The sequence below is a fragment of the Corapipo altera genome, unplaced genomic scaffold (assembly GCF_003945725.1).
Source record: "Corapipo altera isolate COAL_440 unplaced genomic scaffold, ASM394572v1 1, whole genome shotgun sequence".
NCBI classification, from domain to species: Eukaryota; Metazoa; Chordata; class Aves; order Passeriformes; family Pipridae; genus Corapipo; species Corapipo altera.
In genome coordinates, this window is record NW_020884873.1 from 31,616,723 (window position 1) to 31,633,055 (window position 16,333).

The following is a 16,333-nucleotide window of genomic DNA, read 5'->3' on the forward strand; positions in this document are numbered from 1 at the left end:
AAAACCTCAGAAGTTCTGGGTATTCGCACGTGAAAGGTCCTTGCCCACTGGCCTTTTTTGAAGAGCCAGTGTGAATGCTCATCTTGCTTCCTATATTATTATTGCCTTTGCACAGTTTCCCTCAGACATCTCTGACTGAATGCCTGGGCTAAGCATCTGATAGACAGCAGTGCTACACCTCAGACTTTCCCTAATGAATATCTACTCAGTGCAAAGATTTATAGCTGTGTAGTTTTTGTACATAATGCTGCTTCCAAACTCCACTTATAATAAACTTAGTTTGCATGGTCTGATTGCAGACTTATCTTTTCAAATCCTATGTCATCTGTGATTCCCTTACTACCCTTTATGGTCCTTTTCGTACAATTTTATATGGCCCTTTAAACTTTTCTCATGATTCATCTGTGGCTGTGGCATCCCTCCATAAAGACAGCCACATTTCTCAACTTACTTATTTATTGAGTGTGTTAGATCTAAACCATACCACACAGATTTTTCTTCCAATCCTTATAAAATCTTTATTTCATGAGCACAATTATATTTAGGAACATTCTCAGATTTAGGGTGAATATTGCAAAATAAGGCATTCAGACAGCCGATATCTAGAGTTATAATGAAGTATTATTCCAGAAAGGAGCTCAGAAAGTCAAAGGCAGATATAAAGCCACTCCTGAAAATGGGAATGGTTGCGTCTGTTTAAATATAATTAGTGAAAGGGAAGGGAGAGATTACATCACACCTTCATTAAAAAGCTATTTTAGAGAGCAGCTAGAGGAAGTTGTTTTAAATATAGAGTAGATGGGTTTTTTGTGGATCCTACACAAGCCAGACTCTAGGTTACATCTTTTTGTCACCATCTACAGGTGTGTTATACACTAACACTTTCTAATTTTTTCAAATACAGACAGTAGATTTGAGGAATGGGGACTGACACTGAAGATTGAAAAATGGGTTTGAGCTAAGAGGGCTTCATAAATCAGTTCCAACCAGTGTGTCCTTAATCTCTTACATTGTGTTCACCTCCAAAATAAAGCTTCTTTTTGATGACAAATTCAGAGAAACCTGTGTCTGACCCTCATTCCTACAAGGACTGCTGTATGGGGCTTCTTCAGAAAATAGGCTGATAGAAAAAAACAGAGCAATGATACCTTTATTTTTCCCTCAAGATTCCTATGGAGGGACACGGAAGAAAATAGACAAGACATAAATCAAAACTAATGAAATAAGCTTATTGCCTTGACTTCTGGAATGAATCTAGCTCCTGTTGCCCAGAACTGGGATTGCTGCACTTGGGTTCACAACACTTCCGAAAACCTACACAGCAGGATGCTTTGTGCACCACAGTGCTCAGGTTCCTGGGATCCTGACTCGGTAAGGAAGAGGAAAAGGATCTGAAGTAGCTACTCAGAGGGAGAAAATGTTGGCAGATTCCTTACCCCTCCTCTCCCGGTATAAAGCAGACCCATCCCTTTATGCTGGTTGAACATTTAAAGTGGCAGTTGTGAACATGACTGAACAAATGCTGGCAATGATCCCCAGGCAGTGAAAGAGTAAACCCTGCAATGTAAAGCATTAAGAAATGCAATAATTTCCACCTCTTAAAAGCAGGTTTGTAAAATGCTTTTATGCTCACTTCTCTTTCTCCTTAAACTATGACTTTTGCTGCATTATTTACTTTTGAGGTGTAGGACAAGTAGCAGGATTACAGAGAAGTACAAATCACCATGACACAATAAGGGTCTGGAGACTCAGTGATAACATCTGGTAGTGCTTCCCCAATGCTCTGGTTAATATTTACCTGTGGCAAAGGAACTATTTAATTGCCGATAACTTGGTCATAATTTTTGCTTTCAGTAGCAGAGCATGGTGTATTTGACATGGTTTGAGAGGTTTTCTGAAGACACAAAACCAACTTTTATATCAAGGTCAAACTCTTAGGAAACCTTCTTCTGCAGTGCTCGTTTTTGTCTCAGCTTGTTGAAAATGGCGGGTGTAAGCAGCTGCATGAAGTATTCCATGTTCATCTTCAACTTTTTATTTTGGGTAAGTTGATGTTTAAACTGTTATTAGTGATGTATGAAATGTGTTCACCATTATTTGAATGCTGTAGTTAAAGGAATTGTAAAGAAAATAGAACATAAGTGGAACCAGAGTATGATTCTAAATCAGAGAGGGGAGAATATGTTTAAGTTTTGCCTTTCCCTTTGTCTTTTTCCTTCTAAATACCTTTCCTTACATATTCAAAAGTAGACGAGTAGACAAGCCACAAGTCTGTCTCCCTGTTCATATTGTGCCCCTCATGTCAACAGACATTACTCTTCTCAGAATATAACAGACTTTCCACTTACAGTTCTCTTCCTTTTATTGTCTGCTTTTTGCATCCAAATGGCATGATCTTGAAAATGTAGTTGCAACAGAAGATGTGGAAAATTCACTTGATTTTTTTAGCCTCCTAATTGATAAATGGTTTTCATATCTTTCTTTGTGGTTCTTTGCTTTACATTCAGTACATAATTAGTTTCTGGTGGTGGACAGTAAATGTTTGTAAGATGGTATGAGGTGGCAGTATTATCAAATAGCTGTATCAAGGCTGATACAGCACAGGGCAGCAGGCAGATTTCTAGTGTTATTTGAACCATATTTGTGTATTTAAGACATCTCAGCTGGTTTGCAAGAATTTCAAGTCCTGGAAGTTCTGGAAAGGTTGGAATTAAAGAACATTTCTCTCACGGTTCAACCTCACTCAGATTTGTCAGGTTCACCAGAGGTTCACTGAAACCATGGTCTCAAGTTGTGCCAGGAGAGGTTTAGGTTAGATATTAGAAAGAATTTCTTTGCAGAGAGGGTGGTCAGACACTGGAATGGGCTGCCCAGGGAAGTAGTGGATTCTTTGTCCCTGGAGATTTTTAAAAAGAGACTGGATGTGTCACTTAGTGCCATGGTCTAGTAACCGCAGCGGTAGTGGATCAAGGGTTGGACTTGATGATCTCGAAGGTCCCTTCCAACCCAGCTGATTTTATGATTCTATGAAACCAGAAGTGGAACTACTAGCCACATTATGGGCTTCGCCTCAAGAGATTTTATACAAGTTGAAAGGTGACACCATTCAAAAGGGACCACAAAGAGTAGCCCTGGAAAATTTGTGGCTAGCCAAAATTAGAAGAATTAACAAAATTCTTTTATAGTTTGTGGACCTTACAAAGAAATTCCTGACAGGGCAGCAATAGTTTGGACTGTCTCGCCCATTTTCTCCCTCCACCTCTATAAAGGCAGATTGAAGATTCTGACATTTGTGTTGAAGTTTTTCTGCAATAGTACTTACAAAAATCCGTACATTTCTAAATTGGAATTCCTGCCCCTCAGGAAGTTTTTCCTGTTGTGGTTTGACCCTAGCCAGCAACCAAGTACCACACAGCCACTCACTTACTCTCTGACCAATGGGAATGGGGAGAGAATCAGAAGAGTAAAAGATAGAAAACTCATGAATTAAGACAGTTTAGTAGGGAAAGCAAAAGCTGTGCACGCAAGCAAAGAAAAAAATAAGGAATTAATTCACTACTTCCCATGGGCGGGCAGGTGTTCAACCACCTCCAGGAGAGCAGGGCCCCATCACATGTGACAGTTACTTGGGAAGACAAACACCATCACTCCAAACAACCCCCCTTTCTCCTTCTTCCACCCATTTTATATGCTCAGCATGATGTCATATGGTACAGAATATCCCTTTGGTCAAGTGGGGTCACCTGTCCTGACTGTGTCTCACATCTCCATGTTATCAACCCTGTGTTCAGCACAAATCCCAAACACAGCCCAATACTAGCCAGTGTGAAGAAAATTAACTGTACCCCACCCAAACTCAGCATACCTGTTCACATTCACCTGTATTTACTGTAAGCTAAAACAGGGGCAAATGTCTCAGACTAGCATTAGAAAAGTTCCAAACTACTTCTGAAATGAACATTTGAATAATGCCCCATGCCTCCAGCATTGGTTTCCTAGGGAAAAAAAGAAGGGGGTGCGATCCTGGGGAGTCTTAAAAGTAGCATGTGTGAAACAAACTTTCTATCTTTATGCCAAAGTTGGAAAATCCATACTGTATTCTGAGGAAGAATATGCTGAGAGCATTTGCTGTGCATGTGACTGACTGGATGGAACAGACAAGGATAGGAATGCAGCTGTAGTTAATTATTTTAAGGGAAGGTGTTTAGCACTATCACGATAGGGAAGAATGGAAGAGAGGAGGACAGGCATGCAGCCATATTTAGATTTTTTAAAGGATGGTGTTTAGCACTATCAAGATTGGAAAGAACAGATGTGGTGCAAACAGGAAAATGGGCTTAAGGAGTACAATGGTTCACATTCCTGTCTCTAATTCCTGGAAATCATTAAATTGCTGTAGCAAGGTGGAGGGAACAGTGATTACTGTACATCCACTGGTGTCACAGCTGCTCTCTCTACTGCACAAAGCAGTTGACAAGTGGAAAATTACAGATAGTGGGAAATGAAGGTTACTTTAACCTTAACTAGATAAGAACAACAGTTGCGTATTTACCTGGTGTCCTTTCAGTTTACACCCTTTGCAATCTCTGGGAGTGTCCCCTCTTAGAAGGCTCAGGAACAGGCTTCCTAGCCTTCTGATGCCTTTTTCTAAGCAGCTCTTACAGCATCACACTAAGTGTGTAAGCCCTGGAATAGTCTAAAAAGTCTGCAAAGTGACTGGCTTCACTACATGACATGTGTCCCCTGGGAACCTACAGCCCCATGAGCCCATGCTGGGCTCTAGCATATCAATAGAGTCTTGCATCTTCCCAGTTTGGTGAAACATAGCTGACCATGGGTTTTTTAAGACCTGTACTTTGGAGGTGGGTGCCTATATGGAGTTTCTAATAGTCCTTAAATTAATCCTTGTCACTTTTGTGCATTAAACCTCACACATATGTCAGATGTTTCCTATTTTGCTTCTTCAGAGTTTGCAGGATATCCAGTCTCACCTGCTGCCTCTATTGGGTCAGCTTCTGCTATGCCACATCACAAAAAATTGTAGAATTGCCTTGGTTTTTTCACTAAATATTGATATGTAATGCCAATTTGAGGCAACATGATTTTTAACAGAGTAACTTTGATCAGTTGTTTGTACTGGACTTGCAGTTCCACCTACAAAGTGGCCCCTTTCCCTAACCCTACATCTGAACATCTCGATTCCTGGAAGTAGCAAAGAAGCTTAGCAGGTATGTTGAGCCATAGACTGCGTTCTCTGTAAAACCTTCCTAGTACTGTTAATTTCAGGTATCTCAAGGAAGTGTTCCAGTCAAATGTTTTCCTGAACAGAAGCAACCTTGTAGAAAGCTTTTCCTGATACCCTTGAACTGACTGAAAAGTGTGTACCAATGGAGGGAATTCCCTATAGGTTTGGTATTTTTGTGTATGAGAAGTGCAGAGTCTTGATATACTGGTGATCCAGAATCACAGCAGGCTCATCTGAGGTAATATTAATTTAACTAGGCTGTATTTCTTTGTCAGGCCAATACTGAAGGGCTTGAGAAGAGAAGGATCAATCAAATTTGATAGACAGCAGTCTTGTTCCTGTTCAGTTCATGAGACTGAGATAAGATCACCGATTCTTTATCAAGAGTTGAGGCAAAACTACAATAGCCATGTAGTTTTGGGAAAATGGGTGAGGACCTTTGCAAAGACACTAATTTTATTCTGTTGGAAAATACTGGTTTCATTAAAAATGAAATTTCTTGATATGAAAGTTTCTTTAGTTAAAACTTTATTTTAAGAAAACTTAAAAATTAAGATAGAATATTCCATCAAACTTGAAATGTTCAACTTGGACTCTTTGGGAACAGACCATTTTTATTTGTAATTTCAAAACTTTTCTTCGTGTATTCTTATACACTTTGTATATTATGAAAATAAACAGAAACAAAAAGTTAAGATTTTACTGAGATGGAATATTTTTTATCAGACTAAACCACCTCTACTTATAAAATTAAAATACATACACTCCTTACTAAAATTTTGATTTATAAGTGATGTTTCTTCTTTTGCATGGAGGAAATAGATACTGTAGTATTCCCATCAGACTGGTAAGTTCCAGTACATTTAGCCATATTTACTTCTACTACTGTGCTGTATTTTTATGGGAGGTCCTATGTAACAAGAAAGGTGGTGTGCCAAATTCTGTTTGGATTTGTAGCAAAAGATGCATCAGAGGAAATTTTCACATTAGTGAGCCCATGTTGTCTGATGGATAGCCACATAGTGCTGCTGAACAAGACCCAAAAGTAGAGTCATATGATACAATCAGTTTCTAGGCAGATTCAGTGGGATTCACAAGGTTTCATTGGGAGCTCTAGTTAAATTTGATAAAGTTTTATAGCTGTCATTTATTGTACAGCTTTCCTTTTTGTGTTTAAAAGGTACTTACAGGAGCTTTACTTAGAGTAGGAAAATATGTGATACTCATGTCTAAGTGCTGGCTCTGTTCCATATTAAATAATCTGCAAAAGTCATTATAGTCTTTGATGCTGAATATTATATGCAAACTTTTGAGGGGAAAATATTTTTAAAGAAAAATGATCTAAAAGACATAAAAATAATTATTTTAATTCTAAAAGGTTAAGAATAGTCCCAGCCTTCATGGGAAACTCATAACAACATTTCAGGGCAATTTATGACTTCAGTATTAATGGCATACAGGAAGATAATTCTAAATATGACTAGTCTCTGATCCTCAGTGATCTCTCTTTCCTACCAGTTGTCTCAGTAGGCACAATTCTTACTCCTCATTAGCCTCTTAATAACCTGTCTCCAACGACTAATAAGGAGAAATTCTGTGTTAGAATCATGATGGACAAGGTTAGGAATAGGGTGACTGTTGTACAGTGGAGTAGTACCTCAACAAATAATGAAACAGGAGCTCAACTAGTGATGAGGTAATGTATATGGACCTGGGATTTATCTTCCCTGACTTCAATATCTTTAAGCAAGTCATTCTGGTCTAACATTCATATGTACATGACCAAGTATGGTTGTTTTCTGTAAAAATATAATGGAAATAATTACTGCTGGCATTTTATGAGGACTATTCTAAGGACTGAAGATGGCCAGATACTGCTGCATTGGAAACAGCAGAAAACCTTTATTTAGAACTTTTCCTCGTAGTTTTACCATAGAGAATATGTCTCTAGATATGTGTCCTGAATAAATCTAGAAATAACATTTATGCAAACATCCTTTGTCAAATCTCACATTTCCATTATACAAGAAATGTTGTTTACAGGCATGTTATATACATACAATAGCAATTTATATTCCTCTTGGATCTGACAGAATTTCTGTGAGCTTCCCAACCACATGTATAAATCATCAAGGAAATGTGTAGTCCTCTGAGGTAGAAACATCAGGGATTTGGTGCATACCTGACGATCCAAATTTTCCTGCATATGAATCAATATTCTATGCTCCAGCAATTCATGTTTCTTTCACTTTGCCAAACAAATGATTTCAGAAGTTTGGACAGCATCTGGTGCAATTTGGATATTGAACATTAGTAAAAATTGTTGACTTTTCTAACTTGTCTTTGTTTTCTCCTGCAGTTGTGTGGTTCCATTATTTTGGGAGTCTCCATATGGATACGTGTTAGTAAAGATGCTCAGCAGGTAAATGCACGCAGCACCACGTAAAATGTGGAAGCTACTACATACATTTCAATTTACCATCTTCATTTCTAAAAATTTTCTGTTTTTGTTGAGGTGGTTTGTGTGGGCAAAGATTAACATATTTTCTGATGTTAATATTGAACAACATGGTGCAGGTAGTCAGATAAAGTGATTGATGCAAGCAGAGATATGTGACTACAAGAAGTGTCTGCTAGTATTATTAATATATTTTCATGCAGATGCGTACGGATTTCTGCTTGAAAACATGTGTCTCTCTCCCTTAATGGAAACTAATGATGTTATTGATTTCAGTGTTAGAATAATGAGAAGCCATGCAGCTCACAGATTTTCAATGTTTTTCCCTATTAGAATAGTATAGTCATATATATTCCTATGGTATCTTCATATATTTGTAGGGGATATTTTTGCCTCTCAATAACACAATTCTTATTTCCTTAGTAACTGTAACTTTGAAAGAGAGCAAGGATTTTTCTCTTCTATTTTCAACAGCTCCTTAAAAACACCGTATCCTTCCTCCCTCATATTTATACAGAAAAAATTTTAGTTACCCAAAAATCTTTACTTAGAATTCATAGAATCATAGAATCATAGAATCACACGGGTTGGAAAGGACCTCTGAGATCATCAATCCAACCCTTGATCCAACACCGCTGTGGTTACTAGACCACGGCACTAAGTGCCACATCCAGTCTCATCTTAAAAACCTCCAGGGGCGGACAATCCACCACTTCCCTGGGCAGCCCATTCCAGTGCCTGATTACCCTCTCTGTAAAGAATTTCTTCCTAATATCTAACTTAAACCTCCCCTGGCAGAGCTTGACCGTGAGCTCTTGTCTTGCTGATAGTTGCCTGGGAGAAGAGACCAACCCCCACCTGGCTACAACCTCCTTTCAGGGAGTTGTAGAGAGTGATGAGGTCTCCCCTGAGCCTCCTCTTCTCAAGGCTAAACAACCCCAGCTCCCTCAGCCTCTCCTCATAGGACTTGTGTTCAAGTCCCTTCATCAGCCTTGTTGCTCTTCTCTGGACTTGCTCCAGCACCTCAATATCCTTCCTGAACTGAGGGGCCCAGAGCTGGACACATTAAAATGTCCGGACAGCCCTCCTAGAGGGCAGAAGAGTCCCTGAGTTCCCCTCCTGAATTTTTGTTTGGGTTATTAAATTACTTCAGACTTTATGACTTTCTTTTCTTCAAAGCTAGGGAAAATACGATTTTGAGGAGCCCTTGGTCTTGCAGACATGCAGCAGAGATTGGTCCTGTTGCGGCAAAGGCCCTTTGCTCCCATGGGCCCTTTTGCCCAGTGTGCACCCAGTGGCACTTACTCTAAGGTTTAAGCAGTATATTCCTTCATGTGAATTTGGGGCATAGAAATACAAATGAATTGGAAAATTTAACTTTTATTCTTCTATTTTCAAAAAGGCTTTCTAGTCATAAAAGTGAAAAAATGGCCTGATGTGAGATGGAAACATTTTTTTCAGCTTTCAGTTTGAGGCTTTAGTATAGATTAAGCTGCAGTTCTTCAGATCACTGCCCTGCTGCTCTAGCACAGTCCATCAGTTAAGAATAATAGTTTTTAAGTAATTATTTTCCCATCTGGTAATAAAAAGGTGGTGGAGATAAGAAAATAGCTTTATATGTCTCCTGCCATTTGGCTGATGACATTGTTGCCTTTAGCCAATCTCAGATGTCTCATGACTGGCAGAGGACGGATGCAAGAGAACTTGGTTCATGATGACATTGTCTCATTGGGTAAATTAAGTCATGGTGGAGAGCTCTGCCATTCTGTCCTGTGGAGGAGGAAGAATAACAACTTTCACTCCTCAATCAGTATTTTGCTAGAAGCTAAAATTGCCATACTTGCTAGTTGACAGTCTCTAGAATGATGGCTCAGATGGTACAATGGAGCTTGGAAAACCACAACCACTATTATCGTTTCTTATTTTTTGAGAGATTTCCTATTCAGAAAAACATACTTAAACGTGTGACAAACTACTTTCCTGAAGTGCCACTTAGTATTCCCCAAAAATCTGTGAATTAAAGTAGGGACCAAAATTGAAAGAATTTTCTCACATTTTTGCTTCCAGGCAGGCAAAGTTCCCATTCAAAACTAATGTATATTTATCCTGAGTAGTAATTGAGCAGAGCATAAGGATTTGGCTGTAGATGAATAGAGCTTTCTAAGAATAAATAACTTGGAAGGGGAAAGAACAACACATTCTTCAAATTATACTTGTCTATATACCTTTGCAATTATCAGAAGACAAATGTGACAATTTCCAGACATTTTTGCTAATCTTGGCACCAGTCACACTGGAAAACATTCTTTGAATGTTTTCCTCTATTTTGGCCTTTGGCCTTAGTCAGTCCTGTGGGAACTGAATAATTTGATATTTTATAATATTGAGGTATATGAATTGTTTAGTGAACATCCCACACATCAAAATAGTCCTCATCTCTGAGGGTAATATTAGAGATCATGCCTGAGAAAAAAAAAAGGAAAAAGAAAGCTCCTTTGGAAAATACATCTATTTCTGTAATATATCCAGCATTGCTCTGAGAAGTGTTCTCTCAGGAACAGCCACAGACTATGTTCCTGGCCTTCTAATGACAAACAGAGGTTTTGTTTCTTTAACATTTGGTTAATATAGGAGACGTTTTGAGATAATCAAGTTTGCTACTTCCACTAAAAAGCAAAGATTCATCAACTGAAAGCCAACCGAAAACCACTTTAAAGGCAAGAAATTTTTATTTACCCGGTAAGCTGACTTTCATCTTGTGTAGAAACAAAGATTGTGAAAAGCCAGGTTCTACTGAGCTCCCCACTAAAACATTTAAGAAGGTGGCATAAGACCTTTGTTTATTTATGAATTTCTCTGTGGTTGCCAGACTGTTTACTTATCAGTTATGAAGTGATTATCTTGTTTTGGGGGATATAGATATTTTTAGGAGGACCTTCTTGTAGTTGAAAGATTTTTTCCTCTCATTTCAGGAGCTGGAGATAAACAGCAACGCGTTTGCAGCGGTTGATCTGCTGATTGCCGTGGGCTCCATCATTATGATCCTTGGGTTTCTGGGGTGCTGTGGTGCTGTAAGGGAGAGCCGGTGCATGCTGCTTTTGGTAGGAAACAAAAACATTTGTCTACCTTTAACAGGCTACAGCTACATCTGATGGATAAAGTCCTTGCAAGTAGTATCAAATGAGGATGGGAGCCTTTTAGTTTAACCAAAAGCACTTTTATGATCATATGTTATCATTGCTTACCTTGAGCTTGAGCCTCTTCTGAATTCTAGTGTGGTAAAAATGATAGGTGGTCTCATCAACAAGACAAGAGGGTCCAGAGAGGCTTGAGCTTTTTTTCCATCCAGCCATCACCAAAGTTCCCTCCATTAATCCTCCCCCACTACCTATCCCATTTAATTTCATAAATTCCCAGTTGCTCCCTTTGCTGGTCCACCTAGAATGTCCTCCGTGTCCTCCTGCCCAACAACTTTCACATACACATTGTCCATCTTGGCACCGCTCTGGCGTGCACCTTGTTATGATCACCAGCTGCACACACTCTGTCTCGAGCACCCCATTTTCTTATCACCAAAGAAGAAATAACTGGAGCAGCTCTGACTGGAATTGCATTCTACCTACATGGTTTTTCAAGCACATGAAAGATTAATGGTAATTTAGAAAAACGATGTCATCTTGGTTGAAAGTACTATAGTTTCCTCCCCCTTTTATTTTTTTTTTCTAGTTTTTTATTGGACTGCTTCTTATCCTGATTCTTCAGGTCACAGGAGGTATTTTAGGAGCAGTGTACAGATCTCAGGTACAGTATTATTCTATATTTTCATTGATGTCTTCACAGAGTTTTATTTGTACCCCAAAAATAATAATATATTTTAACCTGCAGGTTGAAGCATCCGTTAACCTGACTCTAATGGCTAGTGTGGATGCACTGCAAAGCTCCTCACAAGATTCTAAAGTGTTTCAGGAGAAGTTCCAAAAAATTGAGAGAAAGGTAATTAAAAAACAATAAAGGGCAGGGGTTGTTGCTGTCTGTTCCATCTCTGCTTCATTTTATGACTACTCTGCTGTAGATTTGAATTGCATTTCCTGGAAACGGGGAAGGGTCTGACTTAAAGGCAAGTTAAAACACTACAGAAGATGCTTCTGTTCTCTTGATCTGACATGGTCTTTCTGTAATGATTTCTTTGTACAATAGTGTTTATAAGAGCAACGAAGCAAGGACACACAACATGCAAGTGAGACTGACAGTTAGCTAAACTCTTTCATGAGAAAGCTGCCTGCTCCTTCATTATAGCTTTCCCTTCTGAAGGAATATTGATCTTTCACTATGTCTCAAATAAGAACTATCCAGTACTCATGAGGAAAGACTACTCCAGGGATGAGGAAACCATCAGGAGTGTAGTTAATTTTGGAATATCCTTTTGTCATTAAATGACACACCTTATTGTCTGAGAAAGGGGAAGAAAATATGATGAGAGGTTTGTTTTTATTGTACTTATACTTTTCCTGGCTTCCCCCAGCTGCAAGAGTCCAGCAGATGGACACTTAGTGCTAGCTTGTTCCTAGGCATCACTCAGAGAATACCCTTGAATCTCACTAATATCACCGACAGTGTAAACCCTTTCCCTTTCCACTAGTACATGGATCTGTACTGCCATGGTCCGAGGGGGGCATGGGGCTGTGACACAGCACAGATGAGTTCAGAGACAAGGTAGGGTGCAAGTAGAATGCGTTATTGAGGCGTGCACAGGACTTTTTATCAGTTCAGGCAGGAAAAGGGCCAGAACATGGGGTGGAGCATGAGACAGACAAACGGGGGAACAAATCGGGATAGGGCCACAGGCAAAAGGGGGAGGAACGTGGAAGGGGCGAATAGTAGCTGTCTCCTCTCTGCAGCTTCTTCAGCCAATCAGAGAAAGGAGCGGGGAAGCAGGGAGTAGGAAAAGTCGTGGCAAGCCCGGGCACATCCAGGCTGTGCACTGTGTAATGTGAATACAGTGAAACCACATAATAACAGTAAAGTCCATATAATAAAGTCCTGTCAATTGCTGTATGTCTTTCTCCATACCTGGAACCTCTCCCATCCTGAATCTTGCTCCTTTACACTGTACATTGACAGAATGCTTGCTGTTTGATTTATTTTTTTAGTTCCTAATGGGTGATGACTTTGATGGATAGACTTATATTATAATTCCTATGTTTTTAAATACTGCTGCACGAAAGAAAAAGAAGAAAGAAACAATATTTAGGTGTCTTATGTTACTTCCACTTCTCCTTCCTCATTCGACCCACAGTCTTGTCCTCTGCTTCTGACACAGCTTATTTCTTCGGATATAATAGGGAACTCCCTGGAGAGATGATTGAAGGGTGAGCAAAATAAAAAATCCCATAATGACTGTATTAATTTTTAAATAGACCAGGACTGGTTTATTTTACCCCACAGCCTTTGATTTTATACAAAATTATGTGAACATTTCCAGCTGCTTTTTAAAAAAGGGAGGACCTCAAACCTGGGTCTACACCCCGGGTGTAGCTTTAGTGGCTTGAATAAAGTGGAACATGAAGTGAAACTGCACCTGGTTTAGGTTTCACAAACCCCAAATGGAGCCCTGGTCTCCTCAGATCATTTCTAATTTAAAGGGATAACGATCGTTCAAAGATCACTATTGTTTTTCTAGATTTTAGAGTTTTACGTGTCTGAATATTACATTTCCAGCCTGGTTTTTCAAGATGCGAAATGTGGATGTTACTGGAGCTGTTACTTATGTTCTGCAAGTATAACCTACAAAAAGAGGACTTGATTCTCAAAAAATAGTATACCCAGTGTTGTTCTATGTTCTAATTCCATTCTGGCATTGGCAATTGCTGGCTTTATAGTATGTTAATATTTTTTGAGCAGTTTATCATGAAAACCAGGTCTTTTCCCCTATTTCTTTTCTTGTTTGTTTTTTGTTTGTTTGTTTGTTTGTTTTTTTTTGTTTTGTTTGTTTGTTTGTTTTTAAACTTGTGCACTTTCATTCTTATAACTGGTATGGAAATCACAGAATCACAGAACATACAGAGTTGGAAGGGATTCACAAGGATCATTGAGCCCAACCCTTAGCCTTGCAGAGGAACATCCCCAAGAGTCACACTAAATGTACAGGGTGTTTGCAACATACCAATTTGGGCCAATTTCCACATGGTAAAATATAAAAGAAAATTTGTCCTTCATTGTTCCTCTCAGCTCACTCACCTACTCTCCTCAAACTGAATATCACTACTTTTTTCCTCATCTCCCCATTTCCTCCTTTCCGGCAGTACCAATGCTGTGGATTGGTGAATGGACCTGAAGACTGGGGAAACAATTTTAAAAATCCTTCAGGTAGCTATCAAATATGTCAGTGTGAACTAGAGAAGTCAGTGCAAGACCTCTGCTTCTACTTTCAAGGCAGATACGTCTATAAAACGGTAAGAAAAATGTAATGTTCCATCTTCTTTCCACAAAACCAAGTTTTAGCCCAAGGTTGTCTTTGGTGACTGGCATAGTCAGCAGTTCTGTATCTTTCCAAAAAGGCAAAGTTTTGTTTTCTTTTCTTTACCCAGATGCCTCTGTACTGTTTGTCAAAAAATTACTGTGAATACATGAAATACTCTCCTCCTTCTTCCTGGGATGACTCAGCAGTCTGCAATGGTTACTGTTGGTGAAAAAATATTATGGCTGTGAGGCAAGGATGTACCTCTGGGTCAGAGTAGCATGTCAGCTACCCTTTGGCTCTCATTCCTACCTCAGAAGGTTATGTTCCCACCTAGGCTCATTCTGGTAGTAGATATGTTGACTCAGAGACTTTCAAACTGCTAAGGGACATTGAAAAAGGAGGACATTAAATGCAAGACCTTTGGAGTTCTATAATCCTTTAATTAAAAAACCCACACTCATTTTGCAGGATCTGCTGGGAAGAAACCTTACATGTTATAGGCTTCATGGCAACATACTTAAAATGTGATTTCCGACAACTATAGCCTTTTGAAAACTTTGTAACAATTAATAAGACATAAATATCTGATGACAGGCAACAAGAAAGAATACTCAAAAATTGGTGGGTGGACAGTAAAGATCTCAACTAGTTAATTTCAAGGTTTACCTGTCTCCTCACAAGGAAATTCGGGCTCTATGCATATGTAAAAAGAAAGAAAAAAAAAGTCCACAAAATAATTTAATTTTTAGGATGCTAGTGGTGCAAAGTTTGCCAGTGTGCACCTACCATAAAGCAGATATTAGCTGATGTCCATTCTGGTTGTACACTTCTGTAAATGCACAGCTCTCTAGTCAAGTTCTGCCCAAACAGTAATTTCCTCCCTGTGTAGTCCCACAGAAGTAAACACTCTTTTAAAGCAAAGGAACAGTCTGGTTAAGTAGAGGATACCAGAACCCAACCTAGAAACAAGATGTATACAGAGAGGCTGTTTTGGCCACCTTTTGGCCTTGGGCAAACCCTCAAAGGACACACGAGAAGCCATCAATGAAATTCATCAGGTGCAAGATGTTGCTTACGTGAACTCAAAGATTTCATAGTTGTGTGAGATGCTAGTAGAGACATCCAACTCTTGTGATCTGGGAAAAAAAAGATTTGAAGATCAGTGCAGTTCTGAGTCAGCTTAAATGAGAGTGTTTTTCAGATGAACTAAAAGACATTGGTCTTCTCCTTCTATCGTGAGGGAGGAAATAAAGTGAAAGAATATAACTATATTCAAGGGGAAGGTAGTTGTAGTGTTGTAGCAGTAATGTAATTTTGATGAATTTAAGCTGTACTTGGGTTTTGCTACAGTGTGCAGAAGTATTGTCAATGCCTGGAGAAGATGTAGTTATTGTAACAACAAATGTATGCATATATTCAAAAGGAGAGTAGTTCTGCATAGAACTTCAGTTATGATCACTCTCTTCCTTCCACCCTCAGCCCAAGACCACCAAACATTTGACAAAATTAATTTTTTAAGCCATTTTTTATAATCAAATATTTTTAGTTGAGCCAAACTCTAATAATAAGCCTTCAAGTTTCAAATCCAAAGATCAGATTGGTGGGAAACTGAAGTTCTGTTTCAGATCTGGTCATGGCTGCATTGGCTCTTTCCTAGCAGTGAATGATTGTGAAGTGAAAGTAAGAACAAACACTTCTTTCCTTGTTAACTAAAAATCATGCAAACATAAGGCATTACAGCTGTATGTCTTTGTTTGAAACTTTACCTTTTTATGGTAAGCTACTAAATTTATCTTTGTATTTGGGAAGGCAGTGACTAGATATCTTTCTCAGAGCATAAGGTACTGTGGCAGTTTGAGCCACATTAGAAATCCAGAATCCAATTTCCAGGCTTCTCCCCACCCCTTCCCACAATTTATCCCAACACCGGAGAGAAACTTTCAGGCCAGAGGCTTCTATAGAGGGAAGGGTAAGTATATACATTTATTTGCACAAATAAATACTATACAAACTAAAGGCAACTATATATATAGTATTACACTTCTATCAGTCCTTTCATGGCTAGGCTTTGCGAACGAAGATTTGGGGAAGGCACTATCCACATTTGCTACAGGCACGCTGGTGGCTTATGAGGCCAATACGTGACAGACATATCCGATTGCAAAAGGCA

At 39.0% G+C, this 16,333-nt stretch overlaps 1 protein-coding gene across 1 annotated transcript in view; it reads left to right on the plus strand.

The window, feature by feature from the left end:
- Window positions 1-1,859: 1,859 nt before the first annotated feature.
- Window positions 1,860-16,333, plus strand: part of TSPAN8 (tetraspanin 8) — an 18,530-nt gene continuing 4,056 nt past the window's right edge. The window contains exons 1-6 of the mRNA XM_027668421.1: window positions 1,860-2,043; window positions 7,605-7,667; window positions 10,676-10,804; window positions 11,430-11,504; window positions 11,589-11,696; window positions 14,006-14,155. Of these exons, the coding sequence (XP_027524222.1) occupies window positions 1,984-2,043; window positions 7,605-7,667; window positions 10,676-10,804; window positions 11,430-11,504; window positions 11,589-11,696; window positions 14,006-14,155 (585 nt within the window). The 5' untranslated portion in view covers window positions 1,860-1,983. The remainder of the gene's footprint in view (window positions 2,044-7,604; window positions 7,668-10,675; window positions 10,805-11,429; window positions 11,505-11,588; window positions 11,697-14,005; window positions 14,156-16,333) is intronic.